We start from the raw sequence: 22,520 nt of genomic DNA, 5'->3' as shown, positions 1-22,520 counted from the left end.
GTGTGTTGTGGACATAGTTTCAAGTAAACGAGGGTGGAGGGATATTTGATCAAAAGTGTGTTATGACCAACTTTTTGGGAGGGAGGGGGGGTTTGGGGCGTTGGATTCAACATTGTCCTGTATGAAACTCAGCAGCATGCTTTTTACCCATGCCTATGAAATATGTCTCATCTTTGGTCCTATATAAATGTGCTTGTATTTATTTTTTATAAGTGATTAGATCGACCTTTATAAAAGCAGAATGATTCAGCGCTGCCCTTGATCTCTTTTGGTCAAACTCTACATTGATTCTGCCAACAGTTTGTCTGAAACATTCATGATCTGCTGTTTGTTTTCACCACGTGTCTCCTGTGTCACATTAATACAGTGTGTCCCACCCTTTTATATCTATAGCAAATAAGGGAAGCACATCCGGCTCAAAACAGAGACCAGTGTCACGAAAATCAAAAGCAAACATGATGGGAGAGAAGACTGTTTGTGCCCAGAAGACTGTGTTTTTAGAGGACTAAAATCTCTTGTGAAGTTCCTGTGATTTTACACTGAAAACATACAGCAACAAGAAAAACATGCTGCGTACACATTTGTTTTTTTGTTTGTAGATTACACTGTGGTGCATGCAGCCATTGCAAGTACATCTCTGATCATCTTTTCTGTTTTTTGCTTTGGGTTTAAGTTCCAACTAACAGGGGGCCAAAATAAAAAGGGAACATATGAGTGATCAAGGAATCTTTTTAGACTTAAAAGATCTTTGTGTCAAACCGTAGTGACGCTGTGGACTCTTTAACGTTTGGAGTAAAGAGGAAATGCCTTTTCTTGGACATGCGATCTCCTGGTCACCAAGTGGAACACAGTGTACAGTAAGATAAGAATAAAATTAACCTCATCCGAATGTTCAAACTATTAAAAATGTTTTTGTAATACTTGGATTTTCTGTGCCTTTTGTTGCAAACGCTGTTCAATGCCATTTCACTCAAACATGTTTCAAATACAAACACATTTGGAACAGAAAGAACGCAGAGAAGTGCTACAGTATATTAAATGTTGATATAAAACTGTCTGGTTACTCCACAGTGTTCTCTCTGCTGGGAAGTCTCCAGTCACATCCAAGGTGTTTTAGTGAAGGCCAAACACATTCTGCAGAGGCATAAAATATTTGATTAAATTCTTGAGTCGCGAGGTAAATCAAAAGTGTCTGACAGTAACAGCGCTGAAATGCAACGAGCATGCAAGGCCAGAGAATCAGTGCTGTGTGGAAACTACTGCAAACAGCTCAACGCCAGCCTTAAACCCTCCAACCAGTTATCTGTGTTTATGTTTATGCAAAATGAGGAATAAAGGGTTGGTTCATCCACGTTACCAAAGCATGTACGGGCGTCAGTGTGCAGATTATGGAGGCGAGTGAAAATGTGTTTGTGCAATGAAAAAAAGACGTTTAATCAGGACTAAGAGTCTTCAGCCATCCTGTGCGGGGCTGTAAAGAAAACTAAACTGTTACAAAGACAAAACAAAGAATCACAAATCAACCTTGTGATGGTGCTTGAGGATGAACAGAATCAGAAGGAAGATATCTGTATGTATTCATCCCATATTTTCACTACAAATGTTAATCTCAGTTAGGTAGGATTCATACAGTATAAATGTCGTCCTCCATCCAGAAGTTATTGAAAAAAACTAAAAAGCAATCTTTCTTTCCAGTATCAATGATCCGCTTTTATTAACTGTTTTCTGGCAGAAAACTGGCAGTGTGGTCCACCATAAACCCATTTCCCATTCCACCTCAACTGTGCTGCAGTGAAAGCAGAAATATCAGACAGGCATCTCAAAACCTGGGGAATAAAACCTTATCTTCTATTATTACAACTGTTTTGTAATTTGGAAGAACTGGTCCTTTAAATTGTAGGATTTAATGTCTTACATTGAGTGTAGATGTCACATGTGTGATGAGCCCTTACCTTTGACCTTCTGTCCAAAAAGTTAAACCATGGTGAGGCAGCTGCTTTGGAAAGCTTGTCCTGCTGAGGGGTCAGAATATAAAACACAGCAAAGTGACTTTGTGCTGCTTTTGCTTCTTTCATATCAGTGACTTGATGAGAAATTAGCACAGTTATCATAAAGGCACTGGTCTTTTGACACGATTTGACACGCCATAACTTCCAAATCGACTGGAAATAGGCTCTTACTGAGGTCAGTGCTGATGTTTAACGGTGAGTTGTACATCTGGAGGTGTTGCTGTGGCGTCTGGAGCTCATCTCGAGCCAAAAGCTTGTTAATAACCTTCTGAGGGACGATCAGCTCGGGGGTCTCGGTCAGCACAGACCCGGGAGGAGCCTTCGAGTACGTTGAGACAGTCCGAGAAAATGTCATTCATAAACATTTGACAGTAACGGGATTATTTCTGGATGTAAAAACAGACGACAAGCCCATAAAAGTTAACACACCTTGGATAGTTCAAGGTGTTCACCCAGTTTCTGCAGTGCTGACAGGACCACACAAACCAGAGTCTCCGTGCTCTTCTCCTCTTCCTCAAGTCTCTTGGCCTCCGGCTCTGCTTCGAGCACCTTCAGTTAACAACATCAGACACTCAGTCGCACAACACTTATGCATACAGATAATAATTCACGAGGAGAAGGCACAGACGGGTGACTAATTAGGGGTAGAGCCTGGGTGAATGCGTGCAGAGACTTAATGAACGCCGGTGCCTCCATTCAGGGCACGAGGGAGTCACTGAATCGTCTGATGAAGATGATGTAAATGGAAAGCTACTCTCTAATTTGTCACCCATCTGTATTTACCTCATATTAGTGCAACCAAAACAAACCTGGTAGCTCCACTGTTGGAACAGCCTGCTCTGGGGGTTATGAGCCATGAACACAACCTTGGGAGCTTCCAGCAAGGCACTAAAAAGAGATGTAAGAATAATCCATATACAGTATAACAGTAACAGGCTGAAGGAGGGGGATTTTTAGACTTTTCTATGTTCTACAACGACCCCATAAGGATGTATATGGACGGAGTTACATGTCTGAGAAAGCAGGTGACAGTGATACTCGGCACACCAGACAAATATTGATACAATAAAGAAGAAAATGATAAGCCAGCTTTTATTATTTCTAAGTCTGTGACAGTGGTTGGACTAATCCTTTCTATCACTGTCAAAACTACATATGACAAAATAATATACGACATGAAAATTGTCTTGTTATTGCTCCTAAAACTAAATTGTTCTTTGCATTTGATTGTGTGCTTTTTTCTTTTTCCTGTAAAAGAACAGGGTTGTACGAGTAACTTGTGTTATATTATGATTATTGTTATATAATCTGTGCACAAGTAAGACGCAAGTTGTTCCCAGAGACGTACAAATATTCGGGGTGAAAACATCTTACAGCTATAAGAAAAAGCTGGAAGAAGATATAGAACATATATGAGATTATTTTTTGACATAAAAGAGGAAAATCTTGATGCAGACTGTATTTCATTATATGGCAGCAGTACAGCCTATACTGTATGGCAGTGTTTCCCACTCCTGGTCCTCGGAGGCCTTCTGCCCTGCTTGTTATAGATGTTTCCCTGCTCCAACACACCCGATTCGAATGATCAGCTCGTCACCAAACCTCTGCTGAAGCCTGATAACGACCCATTCATTTGAATCAGGTGTGCTGGAGCAGGGAAACATCTATAACAAGCAGGGCAGTGGGCCTCTGAGGACCGGGAGTGGGAGGCACTGCTGCATGGTGTTCATTCAGTCTCTGGCAGAGCGAGAACATTACCAGTCCGCCTGTCGCTGCATGTCGTTCAGGTCTTTCAGCACAGAAACCAGAACTTCTCCGGACGACTGGAAGAGAGAAACACAGGACGTCAAGTACAACATCTGACATTACACGTCGTCATCATAGATGAAGGTAAAGGTGAAACTTACTTCAACGACGTGCAGCACACAGGACGGATAGATCAACAGCAGGCCCGTCACATGATCCCATTTGTACTGTTTGTTTAACTGGAAGGTGAGTTTTTCATAATGAGCTGCGTGGAAACAAACAACACGTGCTGAGAAGCATGAATGCACAGCTCTGTTGTCAATGCATGCGTCCAGCCTTTGATTGTGGGCTTTCTACTCTAATTTATGCCAAAGAATTCCTTGAGCAGCAACCACAAAAAGCTCTTGCAAAGACACCCTGCAGACTCATTCACGTACAGAGGAGTGAAAGATATAAAAACACACAACCAGGACGGCCTCTCGCTGCTCTAAGGGCAGCTGCAGCATGTTTTTATGATTTAAAGAGGTGGAAAATTGGTCAAAATCAAACAGAGGCAAACTGATGTTTCCCAGGAATTTCTTTTCCCCCAAAAGAAAACTAGATTAAATTGGAATAAGATGATTAATTCATTGACTAGAATAAGGGGATTGTTGTAACGACTGACCTCCCACTACAGTCCTGTCAGCAAGACCGCGGGGAAGCCGAGCGATCACTATGAGCCGCTGTAGCACGATCCTCTGCAGAGAGACGGAAGAAAAGTCTTAGGAAACCTGCAGACTGACAACAGGAGGTAATAAAACCCCTGCAGAGTGCTTGAGCACATATTATACACACGGGTCGGCATCTATGGGCACAAAAGGAGCATCAGTATCACAAGTAAATGTAATTTATTAGGATATGTTTCAGAATATAATGGGTTGTTTCACATGATGCAACAAAACCAAAAATAAGCTATTAGTTGTATATTTGTCAGATATCAAATGGTGTCATGATCTAAAGGTGAGCTCAGCAGTAAAACAGTCAACATTAAGCTTTACAAAACTTTACATTTCTCTTGTCTGTAATTTAATACAAACCACTTCTTCTCCCAGATCCTTCCGCCGTGCCATAAGATGGTGAAATAAACTAGTCCCAGGTTCATCATCTTTCTTTTCCTCTGCTTTAATTCCCTCCATCTTTCTCTGTCTCCTTCAAGATGCTGAGTGAGCGAAGCCTCGTCCTCAGTGTTTATAAAAGCTTACATCCTGGAAACCCATTGTTCCTGAGACGCTATAAAACAAAGCCCCGCTGCCCTCTGAGGCAATTACAGATGTACACGATAAACACACGAGCCAATCAGCGGCCAGGACGGCCTTGTATTTCAGGTGGTGAAGGCCAGTGGGAGGAGGAACTGTACATATAAACATTATTCAGTCCAAAGCTGGCAAACCCCCCCCATGATAAGAGGACTGATGCTAATGAGAGTTCAAGGGGAAAAGTTTTAATGTCATTCAACCCTTAAGTTGTATGTGAACCTGTCCTACACTCATTACCTACATGTTAACTCAACATTTCATCACTCCATGAAAACTAATTATCCTTTTAGAAAAGAAATGTCATTCAAATATGGAGTCTCTTTGTGAGGGTAAAACACTGTTGTGCCACTGAAAACACATTTATTTAGAACACTTTTCATGCTTTTCTTTATGCTATATATATATATTACTATATATATTTACCCATTTCAGTATAATATATTCAATACAAGGGTACATCGAGGTACTTGTAAGTTATTTTACTTGATTATTTCCATTTCTATGCTGCTTTATACTTTTGACTACATTTGAAAGCTTTACTTACTGGTTACTTTGCAAATTTAAATGACTTATCTGAAATATAAATCAGCTAATAAATTAATAAAAAAAAAAATCTTTTAAATATTTTTTATATATTATGAATAAAACATTATTCTGGGTATATTTACTTAAAATGCAGGATTTTTACTTGTATTTCTACACTATGGTATTATTACTAAGTATGCTGTATTTCAGATATTCTGATTTAGGGACACTGATATATCATAAAAGAGGAATTTGAAGTGATCAAAATGTTTACTTGAATTGTTGTTGGGTTTTTCTAGGTTAGCTAACACGAGTAGTTAGCCACTAGTTAGTTAGTTAGTTAGTTAGCAAACCACAGCACCAAGCAGCTGCAGCAGCACAAACCTCTCTCCGTGTCCCGTGTACCACATCAAACAGTGTCTCACTTTCTCTCTCTTCCTCCTCTGAGTCTTTGTCGTCCGACGACTTTCTGACTTTCTGTGAAGGAACCATTTTTAACCCGCTTTTAGCTAGCTAGGTGTTTATTAGCGGGTTACCATGGCGACAAGGCGCGTCATGACGTGTCGGACGTCTCTGTTACGTAAACATTTACGTTTAAACATAAACAAAAAAAGGCTCATGGTAAAAAATAGGATAATCTAGATTGTCAATATTTTGAATCAATATCTCATGATTTTGACTTTGGAAGTTATCTTCTCACAACGTAAATGGTAAATGTTTTTAACTTGTATCACAATTCTCATTTGCTGTCTCACAGTTTGATGTCAGATGTTAAAATTTGAAAACTTAGCTTGTATATAATTTTATAATTTGGATCTTCTCTAATAGGCTTTTACTCGCTTTATCAATTTTTTTGACTTGGTTTTAGTGCGTCAACTTTTTATGGATATTTTTTTTAAAACCATGACTCACTTTCTTTTTCAGTAGAGATGTGCTTCCATACAGATGATCTACATGCATCCTTACAATTTATCTTAAAAAAATTCTAAACATGTTCATTGATATAGATATACATACATAGATATAAACACTGTATGTATTGATACCAATCGCTGTTGTAGTGGATCACCAGCAGGTGGCGCTAATTTAACATTAACTGCGTGTTTATAACTGCGTGTTGTAGCTGCGCAACCTGTGTGCAGCAGTGAAGTCCGTGAACACACCAGAGCGAGGAAAAGCAGAGAAAATCCACCCTAAAAACGGATTGTTTTCACTGTGGTGAGTTTTATTGTAATCATATACAAATAAAGCAAAATTCATCATAATATCGTCATAAAATTATTAAAAAAAATCAATGTATTAATCTAATATTAACTTTACATCTACTTTCTTTTATAAATTAAATCAAAATGATTCGTGGACTTGCAGATGTGTGCATGCATTAACATACTTTTCTTGCATCTTGCAGTCCAGTGTGTCAGATTAAAGCTGAACCTCACACAGTTAAGTGAATCAACATTCATATTTAGGGTGCATCACCCCTTTAAAAGCCCTGCTGGGAGGCGGCAGAGCGCAGCAGACAGCGGAGGAGACGGTCGGCCTCAGCAGCTCCACCAGCGAGCAGGATGGACCGATAAACATCAGCGTTTGGGGCGATGTTCAGGTACTGCAAACATCTCAATTCATGCCTTTTTCTTTTAATCTTTGTTGGAAATCCAATAAAATAGAAATAGAAGCGCCAACATGGTGGTTTGGCTGATTATTTGTTCGGTTCATGGCTTGTTTGCACGCCCAGTTTTGACAGCTGAGCTCAGCATCATCTTTGGTGTCCTTTCCAGCCTGGTTTCATGTTATAGACACAAACCAGTTCTTATATTTTAGGTGTTTCCAGTGCATTTATTTAGATGTATTCTGTTTATTGTGGTTAAATGGTTGTGGCTGGTTCCAGATTATCATCTGATCAGATGTCAGTGCTCAACAGGGTCATTTCTCCTTTCAGATTAAAGCCACAGATCACTCAGTATGGGGTTAATATCACTGTTTTAATATTATTTATTATTTATTTTATAGTGCATCTTTGTATTCAGGACCTTCCTTAATTCACACACATGCTTAATCCCACATTTTAAATAATATAATAGATCCCATCATTAAACTCATGCACTTTACATGAAGGTAAAAATGGTTTTCTGAGCAATTTATTTTATTTTTAAAAGAATATTTATGATGCTGCTTGTGTTGATTTTTCTTTCTGCTGTAATTACATTTGAGTTTCCCTCTGGGCTGTGGGTGACTTGGTCTAATATAATCTGAAGATGAATTATTCAGGGGATTTTTGTGTGTGTAGGGCGACGTACAGTAGAAGTCAAGAGCAGCTAAGCTTTATTCCTGGTTTAATAAGATTTCTGATTAACTTGTGTTTCTTCATCCCTCGAATTAGAAGCATCTCTGCTTTACTTTTCCAGTTTATGCAACGCTGTACTTCTACCACACTATATTTGTCCACCAGCTTTATTTAAAAATGACTAGAATACAAATTTTCATGCTCCTCCTGTCCAGTGAAAAATGTTTAAGGTGATTGTGAATTAAGCAAAATAAACCATTAAAATAAGCAAAAAACTCTGAAAAACAGGCTTTTTTTGGAGTATTTTTTTTACAAAAGTCAAGATTCCTTCACTGTCATTTCCTTATATACTTTCCAAACACATAAATACATGTATAAATATACACAGCGTACAGTATTAGTATATTAACTTACGTAAAGGATCTGAATATCTCCTCCACCACTGTCCCTCTGTGTGTTTTTATTGAATGTCAAGTGGACTCATGTCTCCCCAACGTGATGCTCGAGGTCAGCATTGTTTCCTGCGACACTAAATACAACAGAAGCATCTGTTGACCTTGTTCCCGTCTCTTTCTCATATCATAACTTATCATCCTCTCATTATTCTTGATGATATTTTCCCTCTGGTGTTTCTTTAAATTCTCTTTCCAGAGGTATTTCTTCATTTTTAGACAGTTTTTTAAATGGAGACACGAATTCTACATGATGTATTTTAGTGAAACTCCTTTTGAAATAAGGAAATTTGTCACTAATTTTTCTGTCTGTAAGTAGATAAGGTAACTTTAAAGGAACAGTTCAACATTTTGGCAAACGTCCTTACTCCCTTTCCTGTAGGGAGTACAGAAGACCATTAGCTTAGCTTAGCATAAAGACTGGAAGCAGGGGGAAATCGCTAGCATTGCTCTGTTGGTGTATTCTTGAACTTTAGAGAACCATGCTAGCTGTTTCTGTCTGCTTCCAGTCTTAGAGCCAGGCTAAGCTAAGTGCTAACTTAGCTTTAGCATCCAGACACAAAAGTGGTGTTAATCCTCTCATCTCACAATCAAATGTTCCCTTTTAAAACGGCAACACACATCGTTTTATCTGTTCATGCATCAATCATTATGCTCATTTATGTAACCGTCACTGTTGCATTAGCCCCTCTCGTAATCTTTTGTTAATTGACATTAAGATCAATGCTTCTATTCATCAGTGTGTCAGGGCTTTTGATTACCAATACAGGTGAAATTCTTCCTCACTTTAAGAAACATTGGTTGCTGAATTTCCACCAAATTGGCAGATTAACACAGACATTACTTCACTGTATGTTGGGTGTCCAAGTGAACCACCGCTTCCCATTAAGTCAACCGGTGACACGGCATGAAAAGCCAGTGAAAGTAACTCTGTTTCAAAGACGGGACAAAAGAGCTTTGTCCTGTGCAAACCTATTGTTTTGGAGGGCTGTGTCTCCTCTCTGTGTCTGCAGCCTATTTAAGTCAGAGGGAGCGCTGAAACAAATGACAACAGCTTTCCTAAAATCTCCTACTTTCTAATTTAAGCGTTGGTCATGTTCCCATCTGCTCCTGGTCCCGTCTAGTTTGGTGCTCTGGGGTTTAACTCCACTTTTCACTCTCATTAGGAGTCAGTCTGATGAATGAGGCTCCTTGCCAGAAAAGTTACCTCTGGAAACTGTTTTGCTGCTGAAGTGGAAAAGTAAGAGATGCTCCTGCACTCATTCTGGTGCAGGTGAATGTATTTTTAACCGTATTGTCTGCAGGCTCTTGGTTTAGTCCAGTCCAAGGGTTGTTTAAACTTATTTAGGGGCATTAATGAAATTGAAAATGCTGTTTTTTCTGTAGGAGCAGTTGTTTTGTTCAAACTCGGGGAAGCAGAGTCTGTCAGGAGAAGTCTTCTGGGACGCTTTTGAGGATTAATTCCCTGCTCTGGTTTTAAATCACTGATCTGTGACTCTGTTTCTCACTTTTTTGTGCTCCTCTGAGCTGTGAGGGGTGTAAGATGGCAGAGTTTGCTCTGATGTGATTCACTCGGTGGTGTTTCTAGTGGGTCCATCAGCTTTTGTCCTCTTATCCGCCATCTTTATCTTGTAATCACTTGTTTCCTTTTTCCTTCCCCTCCAGATTTGTTTGCCATGGAAATGGATATAATACCAAGTTTCTCCTCAAAAGATGAGGAAATCGACTTCTGGAAGAATCTTTACCGCCAGTACAAGCAAAGGTATGGAACTGGCTCATGCTTCTTTTGGTCGCATCAACGTAAAGAACAAGAACAAGAGTGACCTTTATTTTATTTATCTCGCCTTCATCTAACATCAAATTCATCCTACTAACTAGAATTAAGCAGCTAAAGTCAAACTATATTTAATTTTTGTGACTATTTGAAAAGACTCACATCTTCAGAGGGAACAACTCAGGAATCGTAAACTATTGAGAGACGGACGGACGAACATGACTTTGGTGTTTTCATGGGATTTATTGATTAGTCTGGAATAATTGTTTTCTTAGTATTAACAGGAAGGAATACACAATAAAACTGAGGTTTTTCTGATAATTGAAAATATGGGAGCATCCTATAGTTTACTAATATATTTTTGAAGTACACAAAACACTTTACAGCTTCAGAAAATATCAAATATTCTCTTTGTCTTTGTGCACAATGTGGCCATAAGTATGTGGACACTCCCAGGTCCTATTAGTTCCAATTATTAAATTATAATGCTGCAATCTGCAGTAAAACGATAGCGAGCGAGTTTGTGTTCGTCCCTGTTTCCTGGATCAACATGCCAACACGCCTGCGCACAAAACCAGTACACATAAAGAAATGGGTATTTCCAGTTTGACGTAAGAGGACTTGACTGGCCTGCACAACACTCTGACCCCAATCCCATCCAACACCTTTTGTGGGATGAACTGGAACGCCGACTGCGAGGCCGACCTCATCCCCCAGCGTCAGTGCCGGACCTCGCTAATGCTGTTGTGGCCGGATGGGAGCAAATCTCTGCAGCCGGGTTCAACATCTGGCGGAGAGACTGACACCAGAAGAGAGGAGGCTGTTAGAGCAGCAGATTAATGCCCGTGGCTTTTGTGCAATGTTTGCGTGTCTGTTTAAACAAAACATTTGATAAAAGTGATGGCAGGTTCCAGTTTTTTGGAGTCAAAGTACCTGATTGTCTGCTACATTTGAATCCCAGACTTTACCTCAGTTACAGTCTAGATCATCCCATCTGATCGTAGCACTGCAGCTTCTTTGTCTCTGTGGGAACGCCGGCTCACCACAGCAGGAATACTTCACCTCAGGAATGTGTGATCTGCTATCTTCTTACTCTTTCAATTAGAAACCAGCGTTGGCATATCCAGTCACACAGTTTTATGTGAGACAAACCTTTCCCTCTTCTCCCCAAAGCGACGTCTCATGTTTCACACTGAACACAAAAGGCTCTCCTGTCTCTTTGTCCTCGCACCTTTTGAATGGCGTTTATGTAATACAGCTGCTGTCGTGATTACTCAACATTTTAATGATGTAAAAGCTCCTAAAATTGTTCCCAAGATGAAATCCTACCCCACAACACTTCGCTTGATTAAGGACCGATGGAAATCTCAACGCACTGTGTTAAAGGAAGCGAGCCGAGGCCTCCACCCAGTTATGTAAGAGTCTGTAAACAATGAGCCTCCTTCAAAATCAAAGCCACACCCACTCTGTTTGTGTTGTCATGTGTGTTTTCTTCTCTTAATCCAATATAATAAATAATAAAACCTTGTTTCATCAAAGCATCTCATGTAATCGTAGCTCTTCAAAGTTCATTCTTGACCTTGAAAACAGCAGCTGACAAAATGACGTCTCCTCAAAGAGCTTTAAATCTTTCTTTCTTTAAATTTTTCTTGTTTTAGTAGGATTTTCCTTTCAATACATACATTTGTTAACCTGAAGAACCCTGCAGTACCAGAACTGATTTAAAAGCCTGATGCTTTAACTTCTGCTGCAAAATTGGTGAGAAAAATCACCAAAATTGTGTTTTGAATAAGCAGAAATGAGCACTTTCATGTCATGAAATGTTCCTGACAAGCCATGGAGTGTTTTGAATAAAGAGTAATAGCTGTGAAGCGGAAGCACCAGACTGCAAATTAGCAGCCGCCAACCTTTTCCAAGCAGACCTGCTCAGGCTGAGTATTTCCACGAGCGTCAGTAAATGGATTTTCTGGCTCTGTGCCACCTCCAGCGTTCTCGCTCACTCCATTTGCCATTTTTAGACCGCTGCATCAGTGTGTGTGTGTGTGTGTGTGTGTGTGTGTGTCATATATTACTCATGTGGGAACATAAATCTGTTAGCATGGTCAGATTGGTGCGACTCTCCTTCCTTTTGAGGACAAAATGCAAGTCGTCATGGTGTAAATCATTAAATTTTAGGGTGATTTAGACTTAGTTTAAGGTTAAAATAGGGGTAGGAGTCAGAGGAAATGAATGGAAGTCAATGTAATGTCCTCTGAAAGTGAAGGAAACATGATTTCCGTGTGTCCAAGTGTGTTCGTCCACAGTTATGTCGATGGACACTTGCATAATCGTCACTTCAATCCTAACGACTTTAGCGATCTGCTGATTTTCCATCCATCACCAGCTAATCGAAATGTCCAACACTTCATAACGGAGAGGAGACGGCTGCCATTATTCTTTAAATTTAATTATTGATGCATTAATGTGAATCACATTAATGTTGCAGGAAGTATAAGTGGAACTGATTGTAGTCACTATAGATGATACTGGGTATCCTGTGATTTTCCACCCTTCTGGTCACTTATGTCTTATTTTTGTATAAAATAACACATGTTGATTATGTTTTGTGTTAAATCTGAATATGCAAGCTGACCAGTTGTTGTTTAACTGTAGTGGAGTAGAAGTATATGGAGCAGAAAAGTACAAGAACCTGAGAATTGAACTTAAGTACTTAATTACTTTCCACCACTGAGCAACATTTTGACAATTACAGATCCTCTAAGCCGCCCACTCTCCACCAGAGGTGAGAGAAATGGTGAATTTTAGGTTTGAGTTTGTGGAACAGTATCTGGGTCAGTGGTGAGATGAAATGAAGATACAAATATACATTTGGGTGCTACTAAGCTGTTTTCCCCAAGTGTGACGGGTGATGAATGCACCCACCTCTTTCTGGCTCGCCTCGTTGTCTAATGTCTCCTCCGTCTGCCTGCAGCTGCCAGGAGGCTCGGGAGGAGCTGCTGGAGTTCCAGGAGGGCAGCAGGGAGCTGGAGGCCGAGCTGGAGGCACAGCTGGGCCAGGCCGAGCACCGCATGAAGGACCTGCAGTCTGAGAACCACAGACTCAAAAATGAGGTCGAAACAGTCAAGGTAACTTTGGGAGTTTGATTAAAAACATTGGGGAAAATAAATGAAATGATCCGTGTGACTGTGATTGTGGTTTTATGATGAAACCAGTACCACAGTATATGTACATCTAATCTTTACAGCACATTAAGCTCTGAACCAAGCTTGTACTTCATGTCTCCATGTGTACCCTTGCAATGAATATTTGATGCTTTTCTTATATCACCACTCGTCCTTGAACGCTGTCTCTTGGGAGCGAGGAGAGCTGAAGTCACGCCATAACAGCTGCTGCTCCGCTGCATGCGCTCAGAGGTTGTTTTATCTTTTTCTTGTGGGCCTGCAGCCTCCTGGTTATACGGAAGCCGTGATAAAACCTCATCCTATAACGTTCCTGTAGGTCTGTGGAGTCCAAACTCAGACAGTTATGTTGTGTTTACTGGCCTCCGTGAGGAGTTTAGTCCTGGAGGTGATACAGTCTGTGAATCCATGTGCAATCTAAATGATAATCTCATTCCAGGAAGGTGCTGAGGTGCCTCTTGTTGCCAGTTTCAGCACCTATCGACCAACACCTGCTCTGTCCTTAGCTGGCTGTGTGCTGATGCAGCCGGCCTCAGTGTGTCTCATACATAATGCATCAGGTTGTGTCTCTCGTTCTTATTCTCGCTCCATAATTACCAAAAGGCACCGGCGCACGTGTCCTGCTGGGTGAGTGGAATAAACTGCTAAAACCCGGCAGACACCTTGGCACACACCTCCCGTCCCTGCTGGTGACTCTACACATCAAGCAACAATGCACTGTTTTTGCTCTTCATTCATCTTTCAGTGCAACACTGTCTGCTCAGTTAGTACAAACACACTTTCAGAAAACAATGGCATTTTAGAGAATGCTTGGAGAGAGGATTGGGTTTTCTGTTCTGTGTTCTAAAATGCTTTTGTGGTGGAGTTGAGCTGCAAAACACATCAGCTTTACAGAATCAACAGTTCAGAAAACAATATTTATATTTATATTTATATATATTATAGAATATTCCAGAAAATAAATCTACAAATAACAAAAACATTTCAGAAAACAATATTAGTAGTAGTCATTTCAGAGAGGACATTACCTAGAACACATTACCATCAGAAAACACAAAATTAAAAATGGCTTTTCAGAAAACTGTGACATTTTGGAAAAAACAAATCTCAGAGAAACAGAAACATTTCAGAACATTGGAGAAATACTATTTTGAATGTTGTTGTTTTTCTTAAATGTGGTTCTGTTTTAAAATATTCCTTTCTTAGTCCCACGTCGGGGGAAATGTACATGTTTAGTCCAGTGCCTACCGTACAGAAAACATTACAGCATATTTCCCTGCCATGTTAATAGAGGGGCTGATTGAGACTGGGGGAACAAACGGAGGGAAGTCTGGCCTTCGTCTGGCTGCTGCAGCTGATTTAGGCACCACAGTAACAGCAGATATAGGTCAGACGTACAGACAGGCCCGCCGGTACTTATTGAGCTGGTGGGTATATGGGTCACACTTCACATCCGCTGCTTACTGTGGGGAGGAGGAAAATGAGGGGAGCACTGAAAAATGGATGAAAATATGTAGGTGGCGAGCCGTGGGAGCTGTTAAATCATGTCCTGATATTAAGCTCTCCCGCCCAACGTGCTCTGGATTAAACACGTGCGATCAATACTGGCTTCATCCTGTCCCGTCATGTCTGTGCAGGAGAAGCTGGAGCACCAGTACTCTCAGAGCTACAAGCAGATCTCCATGCTGGAGGACGACCTCGGCCAGACGCGCAGCATCAAGGAGCAGCTCCACAAATACGTCAGAGAGCTCGAGCAGTCCAATGATGACCTGGAGAGAGCCAAGAGGTCCGTCTTAAATACAGTAAAACACTCACAGTCCACCTTAAAATTCCCCCTGCACTTCCTCTGGTCAGTTCTTATCTATTCAGTGTGGGATAGGATGTGATAAAGCTTGTTTTTATGGGTCAATATGTGGAAATATGACCCCACACAGCACTTTAACTCCTAATGCAGAGGTGTTTCCGCCCATCAGAGCACTTTGTGATCCCAATTTAATCTATATGAAAATGTACCTCCCCATTTCTTGGCTCAAATTGAATTGATTGCTGGCTTGAATTGGATTAAAATCAATGCTGCATTTGCACATGCCTGAGATATTGATCCTGTAATCATTACTAAGAAGAGCATGGCATAAAAGCCCCGGTGGATATTTATAGAACAGGATTAATGAAATGTCAGTCTCAGTGTTGCCTCCTTCTTCTTCATTTTCTGCCTCTGCCTTTTTTTTTTTTTAATCTTGCTCCTCAGAGCCACGATCTCGTCTCTGGAGAACTTCGAGCAGCGTCTGAACCAGGCCATCGAGAGGAACGCCTTCCTGGAGAGCGAGCTGGATGAGAAGGAGTCGCTTCTCGTCTCCGTGCAAAGATTAAAGGATGAAGCCAGGGGTGATTATTGCCTAGATTTTACTAATGAGAAGCACCATCAATCGCCGGCTCATTAACATAGAGCCGCTGCCGCCCCCCTCCTCCTTAACCGACTGTGAAATATCTGCTTTCCCATGGATTTGTAGGAATTTCTTTTGCTTTGTGTCCTCATCTGATCCCTGGGAAAGGCTACAATACGCTCCTTATTTTATTCATATATTATTTTGTAGACTTGCGACAGGAGCTGGCCGTCCGAGAGAGGCAGACAGATGTAACCCGGATGTCCGCTCCATCTTCGCCCACACAGGACAATGTGAAGATGGACACTGCTGTTCAGGCCTCTCTCTCGCTCCCTGCTACCCCACTGAGCAAAGGTCTGGACAACGCCTTTGCCAACCAAACAGGTAGCAGCAGCTTGTCTTCCCTCATCATGCATGTACAGGCGGGGAAATCCAAGCTGCTCTTTATAAAAACGAGCTGCACTCTGCTGGGTTTTGTGATCTTAAATATGTATTCAACCTTTGGTAAACTGTGGCATAAAGTAATCTAATGTCAGGCACACAAATAGATGATTAAGAATAAAAGATCTTTGATAAATTTGGGTAAATACATTATAAAACATGTGCAGCATGGGGGGCAGTGATGCAGGTGTTGGTATCCTGCACTTTTATGAGATATTAAACTATATTTCTTCAAGGCTTTTGATTGTTAAAGCTGCTATAATCAATATTTTTGTAATAATAATGGACCACATGTCTACTTGCTCCACTAATGGTGATGAACCCACAGAGAATTATTCCACTCTGCAGTTTCTCTCAGTTCCACGATGCGTTTTATTGTCTTGTAACTCGTTGTTTAGGTTTAAGAGCTGCAGCTTTACTGCTTTGGTTGACTCTCACGTCATTTTCGGTGGCAACAGGGAGCTGTTTTCAATGATAAAGCATTAATAACCCACCGTACGCTAACTGCTCAGCTCCAAACAGCAGACACACACAGTCAGCAACTAGCTTATGCATCATTTAGCAGCCGAACAAGCAGATATTACCCTCTGGAGTTGGTGGAGACCAAAAACGGAGCTAAAAGAGTCCATCAGGTGACCAGATACATGACTCCAAATGAATGTTTGTCTGTAAATTCTGGGTGTGTTGTTCGAGTAAACACCTGCTATATCAACTTTAGAAGTGATGATGTGTCAATATTATGTTTACAGCTTGTTCCCACTGTCCCCTTGAATCCGAGTAAATCCAGTTGTTGCTGTTTCACAGTGTGTCACACCTGACACCATGGATGTGTCATGTTTTTTTTGTTTGTTCTAATTATTCATGTCTTACTTTGAATACTGGGGGAAATAATGTTGACGTGTTAGAACCTAGGTTACAGAGGAAGAAATAGATTTTCTTTGTCTCATTTCAAGTAAGAGAGCCTCAAATCCAGTTAGGTCATAAGTCGAGGTCGTAGGTCATAAGGTTATAAGGTTATAAGTGGAGGAAACCATGTGCATATGCTTGTTTTCTGTTGTCTGCAGATAGAAAGTAGCTTCGTGTATATGTGGAACAAAGCATTGCTTCTCAGACATTTCATGTTTTTATTTATTTATTTTTTGTACATGTTGCTCCCTACTTACTCTAATGTTCACTGTATTTACTGTCCACCATTCAATTTGAATGAGTGACTGTAAATTCTATATTTTGTATGCTATATAGTTTTCACAGATGTGGATTTAATCAGTTACAAACTCTAAATGTAATCAACACATGCTTTCATCTTTCACTTTACTCTCTCCTGCACAGTGCTTTCGAATGGCTACGGCAGCAACTCTCCGCTGACTCCCTCTGCGAGGATATCAGCCCTCAACATCGTCAGTGATTTACTCCGCAAAGTAGGGGTGAGTCATTCCTGTTTCCAGGTTTCAGGCCTCCCTTTCTCCTCCACTGCATCACAAGCTTGAAGTAGAAAGCCCCTGTCTCTTCCACAGGAAAGGAGAGCGGCGTCATCTTTCTGTTTTCTGTCTCTTCCCACAGGCTCTGGAGTCCAAGCTTGCCGCCTGCAGGAACTTTGCCAAGGACCAGAGAGCCAGGAAGGCGTACGCTCTCGACAACAGCAACGCGCTCAACGCAAACACAGCCAACTACTCGCAGTCACTCCATACATCATATTATGACAAAGCGTGAGTGAAACCTAAACCCACTTATGTCTTTCATCCCTTTTACAGTTCGCCTTGGGTGTGTGATCATAGTACGGGAATATGTGATGTGGTGGATGACTCAGGATGAGTATCTGAGACCTGTGTGCATTTTTTTCCCAGCAGGACAGAGATGGTCACGTTCCCTGCATTGATTCTGGGTAATCGCAGCTCCTCCGCCTGTTACTTGAGTGTGTCGGGGTGTGTGCATGCTGCTGCTGGTTTTTAACAAGCCTCTTTTCCCAAGTAGAACTCGTAGAAATAACCATGACTGTGGGCTAGATGACCTCCCAGCCACTAACTCTTCAAGGGTGGTGGTGATGGTGTCTTGGTGCTGCCTTTAAACTCTTAAGCTGAGCTAATAGATCTCCTTCCTGTCTGCGTACTAGTGCGAGATGTCTCTGCTCTGTTTTGGGTTTAGATCTGATCGTTAATTCTAATTAACAAAGAATTTTATGTGAATTTGTTGTGTTTTGTATTCAAATGTTCCATCTAAGGAAAGAAGAAGTGAACATTTCTCAGAGGTCCCAAAGAGGAGAAAGTTGAAACTGTTGATAAAATTAACTTAAAAAAAACTATTGGCAGAATAAAAAAGCATTGTCCTCTTTAAAGGCCTGACCTCCCTACATGCTACGCTAACGAGCTGATGCTAAGCAGGTGTAATGTTTGGTGTGTTAGCATGCTAAACTTTGCTAATTAGCAAAGATGGGACAGTTTTTTTTAGGTATTTGGTCATAAATTAAAGTACTGGATAATAAATATTTTGTCTTTCACTCAAAAGCACAAATGTCAACCTCACGGTGGAGGTCAGAGGTCAGAGGGATTCACCGTCTGAGAAACAAATGTCTGTCAATCCACGAGCGGAAGTATTTTAATCTGGACCAAAGTGATGGACTGACTGATGAACATAAAGCTGCTAGCATGGCTTAAAAAAAAAAAACGTTACTATAACATGAGGAAGTCATGCATTTGGTGGGGACTATCTTCAGCGGCGGATTGATACACGTTTGGATAATGGAGCTCAATTTTAATACTTTTTAAATCACTTAACTGTTTTGTTGTTTTCATTATTATCACCAGACGTATCCTTCAGTCACTTTTACTTTTGTTTTTATGCTGCGTCACTCCTGTCTGCTGGTGAGAGCACCAGAGGACTGACGGTGTGCAGCGTTTCTGCTGTGTGAGCGAGAACCACAGAGGCAGAGTGGGCACACGGTCACACAAACGCAGCAAGGTCGTCGTCCATCTGGTTTGGGAGCAGGACGTTCGTTATGTACACCGTTCACCTTCAGTCGGGCTTGGAGAAGACATCTCGTCTCACTTACTGTAACAGAAGGAAACATAATGATTGGCTGTTAAGAATAGAGCTGAGCGTTGAAACTCGATACTCTACATGACCAAATGTAGTCTAAAAGCTCTACCTGACACTTATTCATGCAGCAGATTTTAGAACATTTGCTTTAATTTGCATTTTGCAGCACTGTAGTAACGCTGTCTCGCATTCTGCTCCGAATGGTGCTTTCCAGTTTCATGACTCAGGCCTAAACCATACAGGGGAATACTGGTCACAGCCCAGCTATGACCCAGAAAGGAAACCAGTGAAACCAGTCAGTCGGGCTAACTCTGCAGCTTCCTTCCCGCTTCGTGCATTCCAGTCCCGTTTTTGGAAACACATTTTGTGTGCGTAAAAGAACTGACACTGAAACTATCAAACAGGAGGATGAAGACAATTTACATCCCTTAAATATTCATATTCATAATAGTCCAACTGTTCCAGGACATGAAACAGTAGTGAGTTAGTAATTCCTTGGTTATTCTAATGTTAAATAATAAGTAAATAGTAGTTAAATAGACAACAGAGGAGTGTGGATTGATAAAAACTAGTATAAAACATTCTTAAACCTGCAGTGCAGAGCTTTTCTCTCCCCCTCGTGGCAGTGAGAGTAATTACAAACAACATGAGACTAGTTTCTGCTGTAAAAAACATTCTGTTAAATACAGTGAGGTTTATGGGTGATGGGCGTAATCAGCATTGTGTGAAGTTGTCTTGAAATGGCTTTTATAAGTCCCACACTCCAGCTTTAATAAGTTAAATTCAATGAGATTCATTAACTAACAGAAGACGCACCTGTCAACAAGTAAAACATAGTTTGTAAATGAAGTTTATGTTCTGTTTTTGTTGAATTTTATGATTAAATTAAACTTTTAAGTTGAGTTTGATGGTTTCATTATCAACTTTTAGAGCAGCTTGAGACTTGTTTTTAGTTTTGTGTCAAAGTGACTCGATCACAAAGTAAAAACTAAACTTCTTACCAACATGACTCTTTATTTTACAGCATTAACTCGTTAGTAGCTCTGTGGCTATTAAAAGATCACTTAACATTAATGGCTGCTTAAAACTTACACTCCTCTGGTTTTAATCTATTACATAAGTCCTGATTCTTTCTTAAAAGCACATTATGACTGGCTGCATAATAACCAACTGCACATTTTCTCTGTTTCCCTATTTTTAAATGACCAAAAATAAACAAGTACAAACAATTTCTTTATAGGAAATAATTTGGAACATTTTTGGTGAAATAAATATGTAAAATAATTTGTTAGAAATCAAAATCATGATATGGAAAGAGAGTGAATATTTTGATTTATTATGTCTTAACTTGTGATAATATTTCTGCAGAGATGCATGAAAATGTATTGTATCTATCTAGAAAAGGCTGTTATGGGTAACTTTTCTTTATTTAGCACAGCCACAGGTGATCACAGGAAAACAAATTCGTCCTACCTAAACTCCCGTCCATTTACGGTGATAAATCCAAATTCTCTTACATTTGTTTCACTGGTTTGTTTACACTGTCACTGTCATAATATGGGACCTTTTTAGAAAAATATCCAACTTTTACTTTTACCTTTAAATATAAAACACTCACATAATTCTAATTTTTTCATTCTTAACTTTCCAGCTGTTTTGTTTTATTTTTGGCAGAGTTGGGCTTCCATACTCATCGGCTTGTTTCATAGTTGAACTTACGGGGGTTTCGATCTTAAACCTAATTCTCCACATAATGTTTTATGGGTGGCTGGTAATCTGTGGATTAATTAGACCTCACTGCTGCTTGTTTCCGGTGCTGCCAATAATTTCAGACTTCCTGGTTTAATGTGGATCTGTTTTTCTTTTGTTTGTTTTTGTAGGAGGGCCGTGAATGGACTGAAACCTGGTGCCATGACGGCCATCACCGCCCCTCCTGCTGCCTCCTCCCAGGGATTAGTGCCCCTCGCTGTGTGATGGTAACCCTCCCCTTCCCCCTTAAACTCAACCCAACACACCCGTCCTGCAATTGGGAAATCCCACCTAAAAAGAGGGAACACGACACTGTAAAACTATATGTACTGTTACCCCTGCTGTAATTATGAGTCCGCGTCTACACGTGTATTTTCTGTGTTACTGTATCTGCTGTTTGCTCACTGCATCATACAAAGATGTCGCCCCGGCTACTCTTTTTCTCTTTTGTGTGCACCATATCCTCTTAAAAAAGGGAAATATTATGCAATTAGAATATGTTCTTAGCTGGAAACGTTCATGATTCAGTGAACATGAATGGCTACTGCTTTTAATCAGCACTTTTAAGAGCAACAACTTCAGCTAAGTGCACTCACACACAAGCACTGCTGAAACCATGAATGGAAAATAACAGATTTAACGGGTCGGCACGTGTGCAGATGGCCTGGATAATCGTGAGCCGCGCTGCCGACGTCTCCCATCATTTATTCATGTTTAAAAATGTCCAACATGCGAGTTTAACAGGCTGACGTTTTAAATATTATCCCCGGTGTCTCTCTTTTTTTTTATTACATTTGAGTTCCTGGTTTCAAAGCTGTCTAATCAAGAGGAAGGGGAGTCTTTGTGTCATTGTAGTGAGTCAAACACACCATCTATCCTCTGAACTATGTGACATGATGTGTACAGTATTGGTCATATTGATCGTTATTTATAGGCGGCCATTTAAGTGGTGCTGTCGTAGTCTTCAGACCAGTTAAACTCTTCTCGTCTGTAGTCGAAGTGTTTTACCCACATTTTGTTCGATTTATGCCCCATTTTCACTTCTTTGAGTTCTGTACACGATAAGAGAAGCACTTTGACTGTGTGTGAACTTTTCATTTTCATTCAAGTGCAATATATCGCCGGTTTTGTTAGAGTTTGTGGGTTTAATTTATTTCAGATTTCTTTAATGGCATGTTCTAATAAAATGTGTAATTATGCTCCATCTACTACATTTGTCAATTTGTTTAAATTGGTTCTTACAGTGGAGGAGATGATCCGGACGACAGCCAACAACTATTCTCAGTTCATTTAGTTTCTATTAAAGAAACATTTAGTTCAGAACAAAATTAATCTGAAGTCGTTTTACTAATTTGCCAAACAAAAACTTTAGATTGAATATTTTTGACTAAATATGCAATTTAAAGACGTCACTTCAGGCTCTGAGAAATAATATGCAGCATTTATTCCACAATTATTTTGACATTTGATAAAGTAAAATAATGATTTGTTGCACTTATTTTCAGATCAATATATCTGTCTAGTGTCTCGATTTACGACATTCAAAACAGCAAATCTTTACATCTGAGAAGATTGAAGCAGCAAACTTTTAATTTTTCCTCCTTAAATGACTTTAAACTGTTGATGGTTCTTTAGTGATTCATAAAGTT

At 40.3% G+C, this 22,520-nt stretch overlaps 2 protein-coding genes across 3 annotated transcripts; one reads left to right on the top strand and one right to left on the bottom strand.

The window, feature by feature from the left end:
- Positions 1 to 1,090: 1,090 nt before the first annotated feature.
- Positions 1,091 to 4,910, bottom strand: tex47 (testis expressed 47). Its single transcript, XM_070852461.1, has 9 exons — positions 4,832 to 4,910; positions 4,420 to 4,492; positions 3,917 to 4,020; positions 3,768 to 3,832; positions 2,819 to 2,897; positions 2,439 to 2,558; positions 2,181 to 2,328; positions 1,953 to 2,015; positions 1,091 to 1,134 (listed from the first exon to the last, which is right to left on the bottom strand). The coding sequence occupies exons 1-8, from the start codon at positions 4,862 to 4,864 to the stop codon at positions 1,975 to 1,977; spliced, it is 663 nt and encodes a 220-aa protein (XP_070708562.1). The 5' UTR covers positions 4,865 to 4,910; the 3' UTR covers positions 1,091 to 1,134; positions 1,953 to 1,974.
- Positions 4,911 to 7,103: 2,193 nt separating this feature from the next.
- Positions 7,104 to 22,024, top strand: ndel1a (nudE neurodevelopment protein 1-like 1a). Of its 2 annotated transcripts, XM_070851876.1 has the most exons (10): positions 7,104 to 7,178; positions 9,977 to 10,073; positions 13,057 to 13,210; positions 14,902 to 15,050; positions 15,513 to 15,649; positions 15,859 to 16,032; positions 17,419 to 17,513; positions 17,650 to 17,795; positions 17,937 to 17,971; positions 21,003 to 21,038. In XM_070851876.1, the coding sequence occupies exons 2-10, from the start codon at positions 9,988 to 9,990 to the stop codon at positions 21,011 to 21,013; spliced, it is 987 nt and encodes a 328-aa protein (XP_070707977.1). In that variant the 5' UTR covers positions 7,104 to 7,178; positions 9,977 to 9,987; the 3' UTR covers positions 21,014 to 21,038. The 2 variants fall into 2 exon arrangements, with proteins under 2 accessions (XP_070707977.1, XP_070707976.1); XM_070851875.1 differs by lacking the exon at positions 17,937 to 17,971 and having other exon boundaries at positions 21,003 to 22,024.
- The last annotated feature ends 496 nt before the right edge of the window (positions 22,025 to 22,520 follow it).

This window comes from Pempheris klunzingeri, chromosome 20 (assembly GCF_042242105.1).
Source record: "Pempheris klunzingeri isolate RE-2024b chromosome 20, fPemKlu1.hap1, whole genome shotgun sequence".
In the NCBI taxonomy this organism is placed as follows: domain Eukaryota; kingdom Metazoa; phylum Chordata; class Actinopteri; order Acropomatiformes; family Pempheridae; genus Pempheris; species Pempheris klunzingeri.
This window is presented reverse-complemented; position numbering and strand designations above follow the sequence as displayed.